Genomic DNA, 22,766 nt, shown 5'->3' with positions numbered 1-22,766 from the left:
TGAAATTACTTTTAGTGTTTCTTCTAGAGCAGGTCTCATGTTGATAAATATCCTCAGAAATTATTTTTATTTTTTATTATATCTTTATGTTGCTTTTGTTTCTAAATGACAGCTTACCTGAGTAGAGTATTCTTGGTTGACAGTTCTTGTTTTCAGCACTTCGTATATATCATCTCAGTTTCTCCTGGCCTGTAAGGTTTCTGCTGAGAAATCTGCTTATCAAGATTCCCTTGTATTTGATGAATATTTTTCTGCTTACAAAGTTCTCTCTTTGATTTTTGAGAGCTTGATTATAATGTTCTGGTGAAGATCTTTTACTTGAATCTCTTTGGGGATTTTTGCATTTTATGTACGTGGATGGCCATATCTCGACCACAGTTGCTTTAAATAAGTGTTCTGCCCCATTTTCCTTGTCTTCTCCTTCTGAGACTCTCATAATGTGGATGTTCTTTTTTTCTATGGTGCCCCACCATTCATTTAGGCTTTCTTTACTCTTTTTCATTCTAATTTCTTTATTCTCCTCTGACTGAGCATATCCAGATATGTCTTGAAGCTCACAAATTCTTTCTTCTGCCTGATTGAGCCTGCTGTTGACGCTACCTATTGGACTTTTTTATTCATTGTATTCTCAAGCACCAGAATATTTAGTTCTTTACTATTATTTCTGTTTCTTTGCTAAACTTCTCATTTTGTTTATATATCTTTTTGTGGTTATCGAGTTGTCCATCTTGAATCTTGAATCTCACTAACCTTTCTTAAAATAATTATTTTGAATTTTTTTTTAGATAACTCAAATCTGCATTTGGTAGGGGAGAATCTTTTAGTGGGATTGTGTTCTCTTACTTTTTTATGTCTCTGGTGAATTTGCATTGATTTCTGAACACTTGAGATTGCAGTCACCTTTTAATCTTTTTTGGACTGGCTTCAGTGGGGAAAGACTTTTACTTGTGGAGGTTGCCGCAAGAGTGCCAGCTGGGTAGGCTGCAGCATCTTTGGTCTTGAGATGACACAGTGATGTAGTCTTTAAGGAGCTTCACTGGCTGAGGTTGACATTGTCCATACTGCACGATCCTTCTGTGGCCAGAACTTCAAAGGTCCTATGAGTAGCAGAGGCAGGCGGGGCTGTTGGGTCCTGGGGAGTGAAGGCTGCTAGGGTGTTCCCATTCTCCTTTTTGCCCCTGGGAGGAAGTCGTAGCTGAGGGAATCCTGGCTCACAGTCTGGCATTCTGGCAGAGAGCAGTAGCGAAGCCAGCATCCGAGGATCGGGTGCATGCAGAACTGCCACATCGCCTGAGTCCCGGGGCACAGGTGCACTTGCTGTGGCTGTGGTACTGGTGTCTGGGGGTGCACACATGTGCAGATCTCCCATGGAACTGGGACCTGCGTCTTGGGCTCACGGTAGTCACGCTGGTCATTGTGCTATACTTTAGGTCTATATATATGTTTTCTAATATATGAGATGACAATTACCACACCTATTTTAGTCATTATGAAGATTAAGTGAATAATGTTGTGGAAAGCACCCTCCCCAGTACTTAAAACATAGTAGGTCCTTTATGTCAGTTCCCTTCACTCTCCACCTCATTTTGTACTGGTGCGTTCGCTTTGAGTTAGCTGCTTCCACTGTGCTGCTTCTGTAACTTAAGAAACATAAAAGTTTTTTTTCCTCTTGGAATTAGTAATCTTTTAAACTCTAGGTAACATTTCATTCTAAATCTTTAGATAAGAAGAGATTTTCCTCTTTACATTGTCCAACCACTGAATGAAATTAGCCTTAAAGTAAATCATCAATTTTAGCTTGAATCTTTGCTGTGTTTAGCACATTGAACTCTGTCATGGAGGGTGACAAACCTAAATTTCACCACTTTGAATCCTTTGGTGGAAAAAATAGAAAATAAATCATTTCTATTCCTAAATGTTTTTAATATACTCTAGCTAAGGGTCAAACTTTGTAAAGAACAGTTTTTAGACATTTAACTATAACAAGTTAATATGAAAGTAAAATATCTTAATCGTATAAGATTCAAAGAAATGTTGTACCGTAGTGAACTTAGCTTAGTCCTAGAGCTGTAACGAAGACCCGAGGAGGGAAGGATTACATTGGCAAATGGAAGCAAAAGAGGAGAAAGTGATATATATCTGTGAACACAGGTAGCCAGAGTGTCTGATTTGAGTGGAAAGACAGAACACAAGGAAAATAACCTGGAGTATTTACTAAAGAGAAGTGATGCTAGAGGCAAGAGGTTGTTGGAATAACCAAGGAAGTTCGTGATGAAGGCTTGGATTTATGTTTTAAAGAAGCATGTTTCAGAGAAGGAGTTGGGCAGTTTCCTGTGGCACACCCTCTTAAGGATTAAGTATACATTTTGGTTTTTTCTGCAATCTTCAACCCTCTTCTAGATGCTCACCTTTTCTCTACCTCATACCACTGTGTGATCCTACGCATCCATATGTAAATGCCTGCTCGAATATTAACTTCAGTATCAGTAATACAGTAAAATCCTTGCAGAATGGCATATTATAAGATGAAGAACTAGGAGGGCATGATGGGTAAACTAGGCATCTTCCCAGAGTTTCCAGTCAGTTCGTTGTAACGTCGCTTAATCTTGATTTAAAGTAATTGATTGTCCAAGATGTCAGGCATACTCTTATCCCAGCGTAGCTACCAAAAACCATAGCAGAACCAAACACGGTTTTCCTGTAATCTGCGTTTTTGGATGCCCCTTAGTTGGTGTCATTGGTGAAAGTTTTAGAACTGAAATTGAAACTATGAGTGAATGAGTTTCTTGAGAACAGGAACATACAAGGAACTAACCAAAAGCCCTTAGATAGTAACTGTTACTGAATAACTGAATAAAGGCACAAAGAAATGCCTTCAGAACAAGAAGTGTTCACAGACACAGGAGACCTAAACTTCAAAAAAAGCCAATGTTAGAAGGCCAACTTAAAAAAACTAAGGTTCTCAAAGTAGGATACAGTTGTCAAACAATAGATTTGCTTTTTGCAAAAAAAAATTTTAATCATCGATGAGGTAATTGGCTTGTTATTCATTTTCTTTTACCAATTTAAAAAGAAAGTTAGAATTTCTTATATTACCAATACTGAAACAATTTATAATCATTGGCAGTTTTTCAGAATTGAGTCTGGATAGATACATGTGAAAATAAATTTGTTTTTACTAGGGAAAGTAAATTACTGATTAAGTGATTTTCATCTATACAGTTTTATGTGTGACAGCTTAAGCAGGACTCCAAACTCAGTTAAGAAGCAAGCAAGCAAAACTTGTCTCTTTCTGTATATGACTCACCAGTGAGAAAATGAACTCCACTTTTTCATATGAATATCACTGCTTTGGTTTAGCTGCATATAGTTCACTCTAAGAAAAAGGGTTAAAACTGCAATAATTTTTCATTTTTTTCTTTTCAGTCATTATGAAAATAATCTGTTAATCTACTAATTTTTTCCCCCTTATTTCAAGATTGAAACAAATCAGGCTTTCCCAGAACACTTCATATGCTAACAGTTCTTACAAGCTTCTAGGCACGTCTGCTTTCCATTTAGCAGAGGCTGGTGTGGAGACGGTCGTCCTTTGTCATTCAGAATATGTATAGAATAACTGACCTAGAGAGAAGCTGAAGAAAAGAGAATTTGAGTTCTGGTACCTACGGTATTTCTATACCTGTCTCTTGCTCCTGCCCTGGCTGTTAACCATGTGCTTGAGTTAGGTGGCCCTGTAACAGCACTGTTGGCGCCATGCTTTCGGCTCATGATGAGTTAAATGGTCTTGTGCAGGCTGATCACCATTTATAGCATTGCCTTTATGAAACTGCATTTTTAGTGTTCCAAACAGGTGACTTATTAATGAGCTTTTGACACAGAAACCTGATTTATAAGTGGGGTCCTGTCTGAAAATAATGTCTGGCTTTGCTTGGAACATACAAAGCACTTTACCTGTATGGTATCATTAAAACCTTACCTTAAACCTAGGAAATAGGCAGGGATTATCATTACTGTGTTGTTCTTAAGGAAACCAACCTTGTGACAGTTGAAGTCACTTCCCAAGAGCTAAAAGCACTCCAGTCGGCATAACCTGGATTCACATCCCAGCTTTGGTCCTTATTAACTGTGAGATTTTAGGCATGTTTCTAATCTCAGTTTTCTCATCTGTGAACTGGATTTAATGTCTACTTTACATGATTATTCAAGTACTAATGTGACCATAGTATTGTCGTCTTATAAAAAACAATGCAAATATGTGTGGCATAGCGCTTATTCAGTAATCTCCAAAGACATTGGATTCTACATAGATGATATTTGAAATGATAGCCACAGGTTTCACATTACATATAATGGATTTTTGTTCTTTTATCTCTCTCCTCTGTAGAATTACATCTCAGGAAGCAACTCTATTTGGGCAAGGAAAATATAGTTTTGTTTAAAAGGAGCCCTTTAGATACTAACACTGTTTTTAAAGTGGCTAGAATATATCGAGAGCCAGCTGAATGATCGATTTGTCTGAATGATTTCAGGTGCTGCATTGTTTTAACCTTTAAGAATAATTTTACTTGTTATAGATTGCTTACACCAATCCTCAGACATTCTCTGGAATTGCCCTTTAATTCAGGCCTTGCTATTCTCTTTACATGACGCCAGTCTCTTCCCTGTACCCTTGCTGCAGCACGGTCGTCGCTGTTTGTCGTGCCGCCCCAGCCATAGTTTTTCTGTGTCCTGCCACCATGTTTTGTTTTGCAGTTTTTCCATCACATAATAAAGGAGGTTCTGTCAGGCCATAAACTTCTCTTCATTTCTTTCTGAACTTCATACGTTCAGTTCACAAAGTTCTTTTGAACCATGGTGTCTGAACAGAGAGAGTAGTTTGTTGAAATTCGAAGTTAGATTAATTTTAAGTAACAGATGTCATTGAGCAGGCACTGTGGTAGGCCCTGGACTTCCGGAATCCCTGCCACAGGAGCCTGTCACCTCCTGGCTAGCTGAGCAAACCAGTAGCGATACCAGGCATTGAGGCCAAGGAAAGCTGAAATGTGAAGTATCTTAACTTTGGGGGCAAAAGTTACATGCTGTTTTCAGTGAGTTATCTTAAATTGTAGGTGTGTTATTAAAGCTTTACTAGGTAAAGGGTAATATAATATTTAGTAAAAATTAGATAACTATTAATAATTTGACTAAAACAAAAAATGGCATTAAATTCTCCCTAACTAGCTCTCAATTTTCTTTTCTATTCCCAAGAAACTTGACTCTCACCTACCGTGGTTTGAAAATGTTCCTGTCGCTTGCCCCGCCCCTGCTCACAAGCTCTTTCTTGCCCGTTCTCAATTCCTGACATTTTCTTTCCTCCCGCAGGACCCAGTTCAGCTAGCATCGCACGTAAAAGATCTGCCAGGCTCCCCCTCAGGCTCTCCCTGTATTTCCTCATCCTTCAGAACAGAGACCATGACTGGTATTTCCTTCTCCTTAAAGTCCAACTCTGATTTCTTCACAATTACGAAATGGTTTCCTTATCCCAAAAATGACGAATTCAACTGATTCTTACTCTCTTGAATCCTTTGCGCGGAGGTGTTCCTCCTCTCAGCCTCTAGGAGCTTGGCACTTTTTACAGTCAGTTTGCAGGTTAAAAAAAATGCAAAAAAAAAAAAAAAAAAACCCTTATTTTTAAACTTACAGCTATTTTCTTTTTCAAATTGTTTTAAAACCAATTGAACTAAATTTAAATGTTTACACAGTAGCTGCTTTACCGTCAGAGCTGCCGTGCCTTCGTCGTCCCCAGCTCTGCAGAGCTTTCAGGCCTGGAAACGTCCATTTTATAGTCACTGGTTAATTTACCCATGTAGCCAAGTTCTACTTTTTCATTTAGTGCTTCTTAGGTGTGCCAGCGAGTCACCCAGTTGCACCCAGATCTCCTCTGCCATCTTTTTTGCAGTGCGTTGAGGTCTCAGTTATCATTTCATCACTAAGGAATCAGCTGACAAAATACTAGATCACCTAAGTTTCATCTGGTTTAGACTTAATGATGCTGTTCTTTTTCAAGAATTTTATCAAGAATTTGTCTTAATAGGTATGATTAATTAAGGAATAAAGTAATGTCAGAATAAATGTTTCCAAGAGGTAAGCAGTTTCTCTTACCTCTTGGAAAGCAGATCTCTTAAAAAGCAGATCTCTTTTTAATCTTGGGTATATTAAAAGTCTTTGAAGTATTGAGAAAATTACATTACAATCTCTGGTTTTAAAATACACTAATATACAAAATGTAGAGTCTCTGGGGCTTAATATATATAGGTATTGCTGGACTATTTAAGCTTGTGATGGCGTTTGTGTTGAGGTCACTTTGTGGTTTTCCTAGCTGTCTGTGTCTTTATGCAGCCACTTCACTCTTACTGGGGGGTGAGTCTCAGGCTATGCTAAGAGGAGAGAAGGCTGCCTGCCCTTTAGTGCTTCCGTCAAGGGGCCATACAGGATGGCTCCTACACAGAGACCTTTCCAGATCATTGTTCCTGCCTGCTAATGGCCAAATAAAGCCTGTTCCACATTCAGAGATGCTGAGCTTTTGGGTGTGACCTCACTAAGCCAAACAACTTTTTTCTACCTTTCAAAGTGATCAAAGTTAGGCTTACAAAGCTTAAAAGAAGTCCTCAGTACCTCAAACTGTTGGTAACTTGACAAAGTGGAATCATTCAGTTTTAAAAATAGTACATTTTTAATTAGCCTAAATGAATCTTAGCGTTTTAATCAAGGCCAATCTGACTTCAAGTGGATAAACATCTGCTTATCAGGTTTAAGAAGATACCTTGCTAAAATCGTAACTTCTTTATTTCCTTTCTGAGAGAGACAGAGTCCACGCCATATCCTGGAAGAGCAGCACTGGCCTGGAGTTTGGTTATGGAAACAGGGCTTTGGGACATCTCGTTCAACGTAACAGCGTTTTTGTTTTTATAGTTATCTAATCCCTGTAGAGACTATTATGTTAGAAGTTGATTTAAAGCTGAGACAGTCTTCAGGAATGAGTAAATGGTAGAGGAACTGTACATTTAAGGGAATAAACAACTTGCTTGTTTAAAACTGCGATTCGAAACCGTCCTGCAAGCTTTTTTCTGTGTGTCATGTTCTGTTGCATCATAGAGTTTGAGCCATTTGCCAATGCTGTTTCCTCATCAAGCCCAAGAAAGGGAATATTTTCCATAAACTGGTCTTTATTGATTCTACGTTTCATTTCAACTTTGAATTTTTCCCCCACTAAATCTATAGCTTTTATTTAATTCAGATCTGTTATAGAGATGTATTTTCTTGCTCTTATATTGTCAGTTATCTAAATAACTGGATCATTAACATTCTTCAAAAAGTTAAACATCATGACAAAAGGAATTTATTGGTAAAGAATTATTTTAACTGGATTTCTTAAAAGGAATTTAAAGGTTCACATTGTTTATTGACAGAAGTACCTAATTACTAAATATCTGTAATAACTAAGTTGAAAAAAACTTTAGATTTGTAAGCCCTTTTAAGAATTTGGCTTTAAGTTTTCCTTGGAGTTCTCAGAAGTTATGTGGTTGCTTTTATAAGAAACTAACCTTGAAAAGAAACCTTTGCCTGTGTGCCCAAGAAAACTAATGTAAGGGCATGTCTAAAATTATAGCCATTGTACCTAAAATAAACTTAACATGCTGTTCCTTAACTCTCTTATCTCTTTTATGTGATTTTTTCACTGGAATCCAGTCAACGGTAATAACATTTCTTGAAGTAAACTTACTCTAAGTTGTTTCTGCTTTTTTTTCCAGATAATGGATTCATACCTGATTCACTTCTAGAAGATGTGATGAAAGCTTTGGACCTTGTTTCAGATCCTGAATAGTAAGTACCCAGGAAGCACCACTTAACCAACTCAAACTTCCATTAAATTTTTTTTAAAAGGCAAAAATGTATATAATATTTTAAATATAACCTGCACGTATAAAGCATAGCACTTTGTATAAAGCAAAGACTTAGGAAGAAATCAGACCAATCAGTATTATAGCAGAGACTTGACATACTTCAAATGAGTTTGCTTTCCCACTCTGCACATTGTCCTGCTTTTAAAAAGTACTAAAAATGTCTTTTTGAATAAACTAAAGATGTACCTGTCCTTAGTTTCAGTGAAAGTAGTGATAGGTCTGTTTGTCTATATTAGCAGTCCTGCTTAAATAAGCAGTGGGCCCTCTGACTTTCAGTCTTAAAGACATCTGATCAAAGACATTGAACATTTCTAAGTGACTGGATTAACTGAGCTGAAACATTTGTAAGCGATCCAGTATATTACAGAATATAGTTTTTCTGTATTGAAGTATTGCCTAAGATTCATATTGTGTCATTATCTTCAGTCTCCCTGTTCTCTTGTGTACATTGTTACATCTATAACTTCTTCCTTAAATTTGGGATCGATCTTTATTACACATGAGAAAACCTCCCTTAGTAAGTGAATATATCTGTTGATCAAATATGGAAGTAAAAATAAAGATCACCTCTGATTTTCACTAACTCTGTTGCTTTTTCCGCACAAATATTTTTGCTTCTGAAAGTTTTTCTGACCATGAACAAACTTTAGCTTAGAAAACATTTAAGGAAACGATTCAAAAAAGCAACATAAAACATTGATACACAGTTTTTGGAACTTGATCCTATTCTGTTTTTAAGTAGTTCAGGTGGATTTCCTTTGAAAATACGAAATACATTGTAAACGTTTACAAACTAATCACATCTGAATTAACATGTCTCAGTCTTACTACCTAGAGCTGTGATGTTATTCATTCTTAACAGTTAGACATAATTGTCATTTCCACCTTTAAGGAGAAATTCAGAGAGTGTTGAACTAGACCAGTAAACGGTGTAATAGTAATTACTGGATTTCTTCTATGCTAACCTCCAAGTGGCGGCCACCTTCATTGCTCTAATTTGCAAAAAAGAATTGAACTCAGGTGATTTTGGTTACGGACAATTCTTAAGACAGCAGGAGGAAAAAGGAAAGTTTTCAAATTCTTACACAGATAGCTATACCTGAATTTTCCTTGATCATCTCAGGATACATAACGTATATTTAATTATAAAGTTAGTCAAATGGAGTTAGATTGTTTTTCTAGAAGTAGCTGAAAGCTTAGACTCACTCTGTACTTTGGTCACAGTTATATGTGATGGGCCCTAAATTAACAGGGCCAAATTTAGGATTAATAAATTAGATGTACTGAATATAATATGACTTTGCCTTTGTTTGTTTCATGTCATAACCTCCTGGCCTTACGCAGACCCATTAACATGCCATATCCTTTGTATGTTTAATAGGGGATACTTAACTTGGCATTTATTATTTGGGAGATAGCATGGAAAATGAACATTCTGTTCAGAAAGTTTTCATTTTTAAAACTCTCTGAACTGCAGTCTACCTTCCTCTGCCATCTTTCTAGTGACACCTCCCACCTTTCACCACCTTGGCTGCACCTAAATGGTAAAGGCTCTGCCAGGCACTGGTGGCCTTTGGCAGCCACTAGAGCAACAGAGTACATCTCACTTGCTGTAATTCACTGTACTTTAGCCATTTGAGAATTAACTCACCTCTTTAGCCTTCAAGCTAAATTGTCTAAGGATTTTAAGTCTCTGCCTCATTTGGTTCTTGAAAATAAGGTTTGTAGATGTTTTTGATTATCAGATGTGTACCACGGCTTTTTGACACTGCTGCTTTTTCTCCTTGAGCTTAAATTCTCTAAGTTAAACGCCTTGTTTGATTGTTAAATTTAGGCACACCTATGAAGCAGAGGGTCTCTTTGGGAGGTTATCAGCCTGCATTCATAAGCCTCGGTTTTTAAATTACTTTACCTAATAAGGAGCACTATTCCAAAGTCAGCGTCATAATTTAAATTCTAAATAGTAACAGATTACTCTGGTTTAAAAATAACCAAGTTTTGGCAAATTAGATGTCATTCCTGTGTATTTGTCATTAAGAAGCTAAAAAGAACATCTCTTAGAAGTTTTGGCAGCCAAAGTGTTATAGTACCAGTAATTTAATCATGAAAGAAGAAAAATAAGCTTTCTTTTTCTTTGGTATCCACTGCTTTTTTTTTTCCCTCCCACAGTATCAATCTCATGAAGAATAAATTAGATCCAGAAGGATTAGGAATCATATTATTGGGTCCATTTCTTCAAGAATTTTTTCCAGATCAGGTAACATAGTTGAAATTATTTGTTTTGTTCTCTTGGGGTGATCATCTGTGATTGTTTCAGCATTTTTTCCCTACTCATTTAAAATGTTTTTTGCATGCACATGAGACTAAAAAAGCAGTATTATTATGTAACTACTTTGCCAGAGAAGACAGAAGGACATGTGAGTTCCAGTACAGTGATACAGGACTTCGAGGGCAAGGAGTGGTGGAAGACAGTGTATACACCAATATGCACACCTAATGATAGTGTTTTCTAAAGAAAGGATAAAATTCAGAAGTATGGGGAGTAAAGAGAGTCTCTCTATCCTCTCCCCCTCGTTCTCCTGCTCTCAGGTGGCTAGTGTTAATAGATTGATATGTGTCTCTTCAGAACTTACCAAATACTAGAAAGAAGGTAAATGTATTGGGGGCTCCTACTGGTCAACCTGGGTTCTGGAAGAATTTCAGTGGCAAGCCAATTCTACAGCCTCCATCTGTCTTTTGTGCCTAAGTAGAGGATTTGCCATAAACCAAAATATTTAGCTAGGTATAGCGTGAGCACGTCAGAAATTAATAAAAATACCAATTTCTATTCCACCTCTATTATAAAAGAGAAAAATTGTAGAAAATGTCAAGATAAGATTAAATTTAAAGATATAATTGTTAATTTGATGTCTCAGAATTAAATTTAACAGAATAGACAATATTATTAACACTTACTCTTGGGAATTAGGAAAAAAAAAAAGGAACCCATATTTTCTAAGCCTATATCTATCTGTTATGGTTACTGTGAGGGAGGGAAAATTCAAAAAGTAATCAAGGATAAATCACAATACAGCTATGAGATTTAGTAAATGCTTCATGAAAAAGTAGATTCTTTTTTTAGTGTCATTAGCAAGACTCTTGGATTGTGGTGATCTATTTATTCATACTTCATCTGCTAGGGTTTTTTGAAAAGTTCTGTTTTGGAATCTAATACTGTGTTTTAGATCTTAATAAATGTTTAATAAGTTTTAGCATTTTAAACTTTTTTGAGACAGTAATCATTTATTTCAAGGCTGCTGCCAGAACATTTTGTAGAAATACTGTCTGTTATTAATATAAGGGAATAAAAACGTTTTTATTTTGAGGAAGATTCTGAAAAATGGTTGGGAAATGTAAACAAAAGGAGATAGTTACCAACTGTTTTGGAAATATTTAGTTAATTACATAATGCTGCTTAGAATTCTAAGAACTTATTCAAGAAACCTTTTAATTTTAGCATTCCTTGAGGTAATTAAAGAGAATTCCAGTCCCCTTCTCTCACAGGTGACAGACTTTTCCACTTAGTTATTGTTTGTCCCCCCCCCCCCGGGTCCCCCTCACTGCTCACGGTTCCTGCTACTGCTGACCCGTCCCGCTGCCCCCGCGTACCTACGTCCTTTCCTCAACAAAAGCAGGCGCTCCCGCTCTTGGTTCCCTTTAGAGCAGTGGGTGCTTGAAGTGTGGTCTCCAAGAACATGGTAGAGATGCAGATTCTCAGGCCCTCCGCAGACCTAGAGAATCAGAAGCTTCAGGGGGACAAGGAGATTCTGAGGCTGCCAGAGTTCAAGACCCGCTGCTCTAAGGAAGACCTGTCACATCCCCACCTAGTGTCAGCGGGAAGAGCTTAGAGCGCGCCCTGTCACAGATCTTTTCTGATCATGGCTTGGACCACCGGTGCCCTCTTTCTCTGTAGTCACGAAATGTGAAATGACTCTCCTTTTGGCCATTTTTCATCTACTGCTTTGTACCTAACAGACCAATCTAGTGACACTCAGCAGACATTTACTCCACAGGACTAAAGTTGCAAAACTGGAGTCAGAAAGACAGCCAGGAAAATATATAACTTCAGTCATCTTCACAAATGCTTAGAGTAGGTGCTGTGGAAGAGCATTTCTTTGCTGTGGGGCAGAGGTAGAGAAAACAACTTGGCATATTCATAAGCATTTCAAGGCAGTTTATATAAAATAAGAATAGGAGAAGCAGGTGCCACCATGAATTAAGCACACACGATGTGCCTTATAAATGAGGTAATATTTTTCTCCCAGTTTGGCAATGAGGAAACAGGATTAGAGAATTTAATAGTAAGTGGCAAAGTCAAGAGTCCAGTGTAGGTCACCCCACCCCAGAGACCCAGCACTTTACCGTGCCTTTTGATATTTTAGTATTTCACACTAACCGTTAATAACTGGAACTAAAGGATGGAAGAGTAAAGTACATTAACTCTGAAAATCAACGGCCAAACTAGCTAATTGCATTGATTCATGTATACAGTTAAGGAAATGATCAAATGATTGATTCTTCTGTTTTTTTGTGAAGCATTTTGAGTAAGATACAAAAATTAAAGAGAGCTTGGATTTTAGTTGAGAATACAAGAATAAAAAGTTGTCAAACAGTTAAAGATTTAAAGTCTTTCAGAATCACTGAAGAGATGATACCAAGTAGTATATGATTCGTTCCCAGATTTTTGAGACAATTGTTACTATAACAGCCCAAGTCAAAGAACCCAACTAGTGTGTTCAAGAAAAACTTTACAGAAAAAGTAAGATTTGAACCATGTCTTTAAAATGAGAGAAGAGGGCAAGAGAAAGGCATTTGAGAGAGGGGTAAAAGCAATCACGAATGTGCAGAGCCAACAACAAAAGGTCTTTTCATGGGAAAATGAGTACTATGAGTATCATCTAAGAGAATTCAGAAAGGTGAGTAGTTGCAGATAAGACTGAAAAGGTGGATTCAGGGCTGTGTTTTAAGATTCTGGGTTGCAGATCACGGAACCCCAGCCTGAACTGACATAAGTGGGAGGGAAAGCTGTGAATTGCAAGGAATAAATAGCTCAGAGGATTTGAAGAAGGAAGCGTCAGAAGGATCCTCAGACTAGAGCAGCCAAAGTAGCTCCATTTTCTCAGTCTGTCTCTCTCTAGGAACCTAAAGCTACCCACAGTTGCCAGAAGCTCTCTTCCTCAGTTCCAATTGGACGTGGCCAGGAAGACAAGGGGGCTAGGCACAGGAAAAGTCAGCCACGGGCCCTGAGGGAGATTAATGGAGCCAAGTGCCTTCAGTCGGGCCAGAACTTAATGGCTTCGAATGCTAAGTTAAGAGTTGAACTCGATCTTCAGCTGAGAACCAAGGTTAAGACAGTAGGAATAACATCATCAGTTTAGCTGAAAGTTTAATGATTTATATGATATCCTTCACTGGATGTTATTAAAGTTTACGCACTAATTATGTGTTTTCATTTCTCACACAATGCTATTTTTACTACTTAAAAGTTCACAAGGAAGTGTGGTCTGAGTGAAAGTAATATTACTGCTCTTTTGTACTTATTTGAAAGAACAAATTATCCATAACCAGAAAAAAATCAGAGATACATTTTAGGAAATGTTTTTGTGTTTTAGAACCTTGTTCTTTTTAAAAAAAAAAAAAATGTTACAGTAAAACAGGAACATAGCTAAAAACAGTACCGAAGAGCCATCAAAAACCAGCACGTCCCCCACTTTCCTGTCTCTTCCTCAGATGCAACTCCATCTTGCAGCTTTTCTGGTAATTAAATGCATACATCTAAGTTTCTTGCTTTATCAAACGATGTCCATATCGAAGAAAAACGATTTAAGAAACGTGCATTTTACTTGCAGTCGCTAAGCAGCAGTTGCCCGACATAAAGCTAAAGTTCTAACAGCGCTTCGTTTACACCAGGGCTCCAGCGGTCCCGAGTCGTTCACTGTGTATCACTACAACGGGCTGAAGCAGTCAAACCACAGCGAGAAGGTACGCTGCTCGCTCCGGCCTGACGAATATCCGAGTACACGACACCCTCTGCTTCCCACAGAACTGCTGCCTAACGAGACTATTCCAGGAGTCCCTTTACTATGACAGTGTATCTTAGAACCGGTTGTATTTTGATTTTTCCAGTACACGATATTCAGTGAGAACTTTGCGGGAATAGTTTCACCGTGGCAAAATAAGTACATCTGCATACGTGTTGTTACCTTTGGCTATGTAGATATTACGAGTGAATTGAGGGTTTAATCCAGCAAAGTCGCTGATCCATTTAAGTGGAGAAGGGAGTAACAGATTTGTGACTGAGAAAAATATTTTAAAGGACTCAAATAATAACCACAGTAGCCAACATTTGTTCAGCGTTTACCTGGAATTGTAGTGAGTGCTTTGTTTTATCTGAAGTTTCACTCCACCTTTTGAAGTAAGTATGGTCTGTCTGCCCCCAGTTACGAAAGCGACAGCAGCACCGCCAGGTAAGCAACCTGCTCAGGTACGGGCAGGAAGTAGAGCTGGACTGAGGTGCAGGTAGTGCGCCTCGGAGCCCGCGCTCTCACCCACTGTGCTTTGCCGCTTCCCCTGTGAGTGGGTCATTGGCAAAGGCGCCAAGGTGATTCACTTTCCATGTACTCACCTGGTCTGATTCAAAAGGTCTCAGTGACTCACCATTTCTTATTAAATATTAGCTTGTCTACACATAATAGATACGCTGTATCTATTATGTTTGCATGTATTCAAATGACAGTCGATATAGCTAATAATAGAAGAAATAAGGCCTACCATACCTTTTTCATTTGAAAGAACCATGCTGGTTTCATAATTATCTAAATTGAGGATGGCTACAGAAAATAGATCATAATACACACTAAATACATAATTTTAGAGCAAATCTAAAATAGAAACTTTTAATTTTTTAAAAGTTTTTTTTTACTTTTCATAACAATATAAAATTTACTTTTCATAACAATATAATTTGGAAGTTTTATTAAATTAGATCTAAAGAAATTTTCACAAGATTATAGAGATTAGTATATAGCAAAAAAATATAAATTGCCAATAAGAAAACTTAGATGTTATTTCCTAATGTGTTAATGAAAGCTTCATCTAGATAGTGGAATTTTTGCCTTGTAATAGGAGGTACTTTAGAGTCACTAATTACTCCCTACACAATCCGTACAAGGTAGGTCAAGTATTATCTGTATTTTACAGATGAGGCATCTGAGACAGGGAAATCAAGTGGCTCACCCAAGGTCACGCAGGAAGTCACTGGCAGAGCAGGGACAGGAACTGAGTTCCTGACAGTCCTGTCCTTGATCTGTTTGGCCATGCTACCTGTATATAGTAAGTTTTCAAATCATGCTCGTGACAAGCATCTGACATACTAACAAAAAGATCAGAAGTCCAGGATGAAATATTCATGTGACGATATTGTGTAAGAACTATGAAAAGCAAAGTATGTATGTCATTAAACCACAGAGGTACAATATTTTGAAATTGCTCAGGAGCTAGAAATATGGTAGGCCGCCTCCTAAGGTGCTGCTAGAGGTATGAGGAAACAGAGAATACTGGCCTCAGGGGAGGGAGTGTGAGCCCCCAGCCCACAGCCCGCGCGGCTCGGGCCAGAGGCGGCGACAGCGCCCTGCCGGGCAGTAGCTCCACCTCATCTGTCACTTGTAACTCGCACTATATTCTTTGTGGATAGTTTTTCAGAAAAGGATGTTTTACGTGGGGGAGTTGAAAAGCATAAGTTGTAGTTTTAATAGTTTCTAGTTCTGATGAAATGAATTTACTAATTATTAACCAAAGTAAAGATGAAAAAAAGGTATTTCACTTTAGATTCCTGAAACCACATTATCTGACCTAATATAATATACTCTATTCCTATAATATGTTTTTAAGGAAATTCCTATTTAAGACTAATAAATTTGTTTCTTTGGGCTCCTTAGTCAAATAGCTTGTGGCTTTTATATTGGAAGAACTTAATTCCAATCATGTGTATCAGCCATTGGAGATGTAAAACTAAATAGAAAGCAGTCTATATCTGTTCCTTTTAAATTATATAATCAGAATTTCTTGGAATAAAAGAAATTGAATGGCTTAATGTACACAGTGAGCCTTTATAATTTAGGGTTCCAGTAAGTATGTTACATCATAGATACAACTAAAACATTATTATTGTAAATTACTCAAATAATAAATTTTTTTATTACTCAAATAAATTTTTCTGATACCCACCTGCCAATTGATATTTGATATGATCATTGATTGTTACTGCATATAAAGTACCTGGCTAGTTTTATATATCAACCTATTTGATGATTGTTTCAGTCCTACATCCTTTTTAGTTCTCCATGATTTTTCGTGCAGTACACAGCACCCTCATGAGCAGCATTTTTAAAGTATTTAATACAATAAATAGTAAATTTCATTAACGAACATCCAAATTGCTTTCAGCTCTGGAAATTCAATGCTTAATTTGAAATGAGAAAATTAAGTCCTTTTCATTTCATGAAGCAGCATGACCATCCGAGTACCTCAATATTAAAACAGCAAGAAGTATGTAAATTGTTATAATTTCTTCTAAGTGGTATATGTTATTTGAAGAATGATTTTCTCTCTCATCAAGAAACGTTCAGTTGTGAACTTCAAAAATCAGTGGGTCACCTAGCACTTAAAATATGTATCACCATCTTATTTCCAAATTTATTTCAGCCAAAAGGCAGTTATTCTTGCTCATAATTACTGTCAAAATGAGATGTAAAGTTCCATATGAAACAGTATACAAGCCTGATTTGCTAGCCTCTGAAAAGTTTTACATCCCTCACAAAATTGTGCTAAGAATATTGACCGACCGTGGTGGCTTTATTTTGTCCAACAGGTCATGTACGTGGAAGGGACTGCAGTTATTATGGGTTTTGAAGATCCCATGCTACAAACAGATGACACTCCTATTAAACGCTGTCTCCAGACCAAGTGGCCATACATCGAATTACTCTGGACCACAGATCGCTCTCCTTCACTAAACTGATTTGCACAAGTGTTTATAAGGGAGAGTGTAACAGCAGATGTTGGAGGAGGAACGCAAGACTGGCAGTTGGCTATACACTGGTATCACTGATTAATTGTAAATAACATAGGAACACATTTTCAGTGTTTAAGATATGTTTAAATTATTTATGTTAAAGGTTATCCTATTTTAATTCTATGTGTGAAATTTAGTAGCAAAATTAAGCTTTAATCAAAGTTCACCACTTTTACAGATAATTGGTCATTTAGCAAATTACAAACATCGTAATACTATAGCATTTGTATATTGAGTATCAAAGTTACTATTTATAAACTTCCACTTTGGGGTTTTACTTCATCCAGACATATTTTATTGTTTAAATGATTCTGGCTTGCAATATATCAGCCTCCACATTGAAATGCAGAAGAGTTCACTTGTATTTCTTTTCTAAAATCTGTTTTCCATTAGAAATATTGATATATCACAAATTATCAACTTGGATCTCAATAATTGGCTAGCTCTGGCATGTTTATAAAAAGAAACTATAGAGGAACATTACCATTTATTCAGAGATGTATAGAGGATGTATTTAAAAAAAAAAAAGGTAGGAAAGAGAATCTGATAGTCTTAACACTGTATTGCCAAATACACTCTTCTCAATTCGTCCCAACAGCCCTATGAGCCAGCTTTCTTGTAAATTTATAAATATAAATGCATGAAAACATCTGTTATTACCTTAGTATATTGCATTATTTATTATGACCCTAGTGGATGGCCTAAATAAACACTTTTTTTCTTTACATGTACCCTTGCATTTTAATTTTTTTACTGTAGTGGCTCAGAATAAACATTCTTTTAAATGTTTCTACCTAGTAACCCTGAGAGCACAGCATAGGACAGAAGCCTGATAGATTCCTATACCACTTTGAAAAGGAGACCAAACCTCATGCTTACCTAAGAGCTACATAACTCAGCCAGCCGGAAGCACTAACCTGGGTGGCCGCTGTGTACACCAGTGAACAAAGAGACTGAGCCCCATCCCTTTAGTTTAGAGATTTCTTTCATCCTGAGAGGTCTACTGCCCAGCTATGTGAAACGGGAATAGCCAGAGAGACTTTCTGTCCTCCACTTCTGAGGCAGACACTCGTTTAGTACCTCACAGACATTTCAGAACCAAACGTCCTTCAACAGTATGGTTGAATGTGTAGTTCCTCTGAGAATCTGTCTTTATAAATATTAAGTATATTTTAGCATAGGAAATAGTGGCATAAGACTGTGTATAACTTTTGGTAATGTGTTCAGGAGTGTGATACTAGCTACCAGAATTACAGCTGTAAAATGTCTGTTGTTTTGGTTAGTCTACTTTTAAATGTATATGAAATATACTGTGCTAGAATTCATGCTCTAACTCAGGTCCTAAATTCCATTAGGATTATGAAAAGCACTGATCTTCTCGTAAACGTTGAGCCTAGAAAATAGTATATTCTTCTTACTATTGCTATATAGCAAACCATCCCAAAACCTGATGGCATAAAACAACCAAATTCTGGGGCTCAGGAGTTTAGCCAGAGCACAGTAGGGATGGCTTGTTCGTTTCTCAGCGGGAGCACCGTGGAGGTGTCTTTACCCATACGAATGTCGTGACAGGGACCTGAGCTTGATCGAACTAGCAGATGTAGACACTACACCAGACAACTGTAGATATATTTTCTTTTCACTTACATGTGGGGCCTTTGCCAAGGCAGACTATGTGCTGAACCATAAAGCGAGTCTAGAAAAATGCCCGAAAGTTTAGAAATTAAGCAGCACACTTCTGAATAAGCCAAGAGTCAAAGAAAATTTGAAATGGGAATTAAAACATCCTTTTCACTGAATGATAATGAAAATAGGACATAGCAAAAATTATGGGCTCTAACTAAAGCAATGCTCGGAGGGAAATGTATAGCTTTAAATACAGTAGAAAAGTAGTAAGTTTGAACATTGGAAAGCTAAACTTTCATCTCAGAGACCCAGAGTAAATTAAAGAAAGCAAATAAAGAGGTATTCACAAGCAAAAGAACGAATTTGGACTCCCACCTCATACCATATGCAAAAATTAATTTGAAACGATGAGCGATGTGTCAGAGCTAAAACTATAAAATTCCTACAAGAAACGTGAAAGTAAATCTTCATTGCCATGGCTTAGGCAATGGTTTCTTAGAATTCCAAAAACAAAGATAAATTAGATTTCAAAATTAAAACCTTACTGTGTCAAAGGACACACCATAAAGAAAGGGAGATGATAGATAGCATATGGAATGAGAGAAAATATTTGAAAAGCATATGTCATAAGGATTTTGTATCTAGAATATATAAGGAACTCAACTCAAATACAAAAACATTTTTTAAATGGACAAATGATTTGAAGAGATATATCTCCTAAGATGATGTACTAATGGCCAGTAAACACATAAAAGATGCTCATCATAGTCATTATGGAAATGCAAATCAAAACCACGAGATAACCATTTCACACCGGCTAGGATGTTCAAAATAAGACAATAGCAAGTGTTGACAAAGATGAGGAGAAATTAGGTGGGGTGTAAAATGAAGTCACTTAAGAAAAACAGTTGTGCAGTTCAGTTCCTCTAAAAGTTAAATACAGTGTTAGCACGTGATCCAGCAATTCCAATCCGAGGCATATACCCAAGAAAATAGTATGAAAACATTCACACAAAAACCTATGTGAATATTCATAGTGTTATTGTGAACATCATGGTTTTATACACTCTCGCCAAAAATAGAAACAACCCCAGTGTCCATCAACTGATAGATTAATAAATGAATGTATCATATACAAGGAATGAAATGTTATTTGACAATAAAAAAGAATGAGTTACTGAGACATGCTACAACATGGAAGAACCTCAAAAACATTGTACTAAGTTAAAGAAAACTGTCACGCATGCACACACACACAAAAACCTACGCCCACCATTATATGATTCCATTTAGGTGAATTTTGCACAATCAGCAAACCGTAGAGACGGGATTAGCAGTCACCAGGGGCTGGAGTGGGGAGGAGTTGGGGAACAGGACCACCAAGATGTATGGAGTTTCTTTGGGGGCGGAGGGGGTGATAAAAATGTTCTAGAATACATAATGATGTTTGCAGAATTCTGAATATACAAAATAACTACTAAACAGAAAAAAAGATGAAAGGAAAAATCAATGAAATGGAGAGCAAATATATAATAGGAAAAAAGTAAGCAAAGCCAAAAGTTCTCAAAAAAAAAAAAACCTAACAAAATTAATGATATATTCAAAATATTGAAATAAGAGAATGCAAAGAATTCTATACCTGTCAAAAAGACTTTACCTCATAAGTTATGTAAATATCTAACCAGTATGCTGTACACCTGAAACTAATGATATTGAATGTCAAATATAATTGAAAAGTTTTTCAATTTAATGAAAAAAATAAAGACTTTTTCATACAAGCAAAAGCTGAGGGAGCAAATACATCACCAACAGACCTTCCTTATAAGAAATGCTAAAGGAACTTCTTTGAAAGTAAGAAGTTCTGATGCTAATTAACATCAGAAATACATAAGGTGGCAAAAAAAATCACTGGTAATAGTAAATACATAGTCAGATTCTCTAATATGGTAATAGCGCTGTGTAATTAACTTGCAACTCCAGTTTAAAATTTTAACAGTAACCATAACTACAATAGTCTGCTATTGGACACACAATATAAAAAGTACGTACACTGTAAGATCGAAAACCTAAAATGTGGAGGAGATAGGAAGTAAAAGTGTAAATTTTAAGAATGCCATCAAAGTTTAGTTATGAGTTTAAAATAGGGATTTGTAATTTTAAAATATTATATGTAAACCTCATGATAACCACAAGAGAAAAACCTATAGTAATTATACCTAAGAACATGATGAACGAATCAAAGCATGCTGATCTCAAAAGATGACAAAATGCATGCATATGTGCACATGCACACGCACGTGCGCACACACGTGCACACACACACACGGTAAGAAACAAAGAAAAATATCTACAAACCAGCCAGAAACAAATTGTTAAACGATAATAGTAAGTCCTCATCAACAATAATTATTTTCAATGTAAATGGATTAAATTATCCAATTAAAAGACACAGAATGGCTGAATGGATTAAAAACAATATTCAATAATATACTGCCCACAAGAGACCCACGTTAGCCTTAAAAACACACACAGGCTAAAAGTGAGGGGATAGAAAACGATATTTCCAGGACTCAGTCAAGATGCCAGAGGGAAACACTGCTCACCCCCTTCCACGACCACATCAAAACTACAACTACAGAACACCCATCGCTGAGAACCACTTGAAGACTAGCTGAACAGAGTCCTATAACTAAGGACATACAGAAGGAGCCCGGGCGAGACTGGCAGGAAGGGCGGAGACGTGGACTGGGCAGGCCCCACACCCACAGTGTGGCCATTAAGAATTGGGAGTGGTATCACGGATGCAGAGGCCCCCCTGCAGAGCAGGGGGTCCCAGAGCCACAACATCTGACTGAGAAAACCTGCAGGAATCCCGTCTGAATGAGGAGGGCTGCTGGAGATAGACACGCTGCAGGTCTTAGAGGGCCCGCACACAGACTCGCTTGCTCCAGCACAGGGGCAGCCGTTCACAAAGCACCAGGGAAATACTGGGAAGCACTGACTGGCTTCAGGGAGAGGGCGGGAGGGGCACCAGTAGGGACGGCTCTATCCAGGGATGGAAGTGATAGCAGGTGCCATGGTTCCTTTGTTGAACCCTCCCCTCCTCCAGCCCGCCCAACACAGGCACCAAATCTGAGCTCTCCACTCACCCGGACGAAATCATTCCACCCTGTCCAGTGATTCTGAGGCCCCGCCCCAACCAATTCATGCACCCAGCTGACCCTCTTTTAGTAGCTCCTCCACAAGACCAGCTCCCTCGGTGGGCTTTACCAAAATCTTTCAAAAGTCCACAAACGCTAAACAAGCAGCAGCTGGCCTTAGAGTATCCTGACCTCTTGTTAAGACACCCCAAGGCCAGCTCAAGCAGCAACCAATCTCAACTTGCATTGTAACTCCCATCAGGTGGCCCCAAGCTTGGCATTAGTGGCTGGTCTTGGCTTGGAATGTAGCCTTAACTATACAGCTGCAAACCCAGGACAAGTGGCGGGTGGCCTCAACTCAGACTATGGTGACCACCAAAGCGTCCTAACCCCAGCACTAGTGGCAGTGGGCCTCGGTTCACAGCATAGCCTTTCCTAGTGCCTCCAAGCCCAGCAGAAGCGGCAATCAACTATAGATCACTTTGTAGCTGCTACCAGACAGCTCTAAGGCAGGCATAAGTGGCAGCTGACCTTGACCTTTAACAACACACTTGACAGCTGGCTTCAGACCACACCAGAAAACCACATGGTCACCTCCCCAAACACACTCAAAGGACAGACTTGGTTGGCACTAGAAGGCCACTAAAGCGACGCCCACTCTATAGGGTCTTCCTCATGCACGACCACTTGTCCACCATAGTCACAGACAGCAGGAGGTTTTATCCTGCCCATTCGCATGCCAAGACTCAAGGCTTAATATGACAGAAGGGCACACACAACCCACACAAGGGACACCCCTGGAGCACCAGATCAGGTGTCCAGGGAAACTGTGCCACTGGGTCCCACAGGACACCTACTTCATGAGGCCACACTCCCAACACCAGGGGAGACACAGCAGCCCTAATACAGAGAAACAAACAGGGAGGCAACCAAAATGAGACAAAG

At 38.0% G+C, this 22,766-nt stretch overlaps 1 protein-coding gene across 1 annotated transcript in view; it reads left to right on the top strand.

The window, feature by feature from the left end:
- Window positions 1-17,786, top strand: part of MINDY3 (MINDY lysine 48 deubiquitinase 3) — an 81,550-nt gene extending 63,764 nt beyond the window's left edge. Inside the window, exons 12-15 of the mRNA XM_006906982.3 lie at window positions 7,791-7,863; window positions 10,113-10,200; window positions 13,893-13,964; window positions 16,852-17,786. Of these exons, the coding sequence (XP_006907044.1) occupies window positions 7,791-7,863; window positions 10,113-10,200; window positions 13,893-13,964; window positions 16,852-17,001 (383 nt within the window). The 3' untranslated portion in view covers window positions 17,002-17,786. The remainder of the gene's footprint in view (window positions 1-7,790; window positions 7,864-10,112; window positions 10,201-13,892; window positions 13,965-16,851) is intronic.
- Window positions 17,787-22,766: the final 4,980 nt, after the last annotated feature.

This window comes from Pteropus alecto, unplaced genomic scaffold (assembly GCF_000325575.1).
Source record: "Pteropus alecto unplaced genomic scaffold, ASM32557v1 scaffold11, whole genome shotgun sequence".
Lineage (NCBI taxonomy): Eukaryota > Metazoa > Chordata > Mammalia > Chiroptera > Pteropodidae > Pteropus > Pteropus alecto.
The sequence above is the reverse complement of the archived record's forward strand: the minus strand, read 5'-3'. Positions and strand labels throughout refer to the sequence as shown.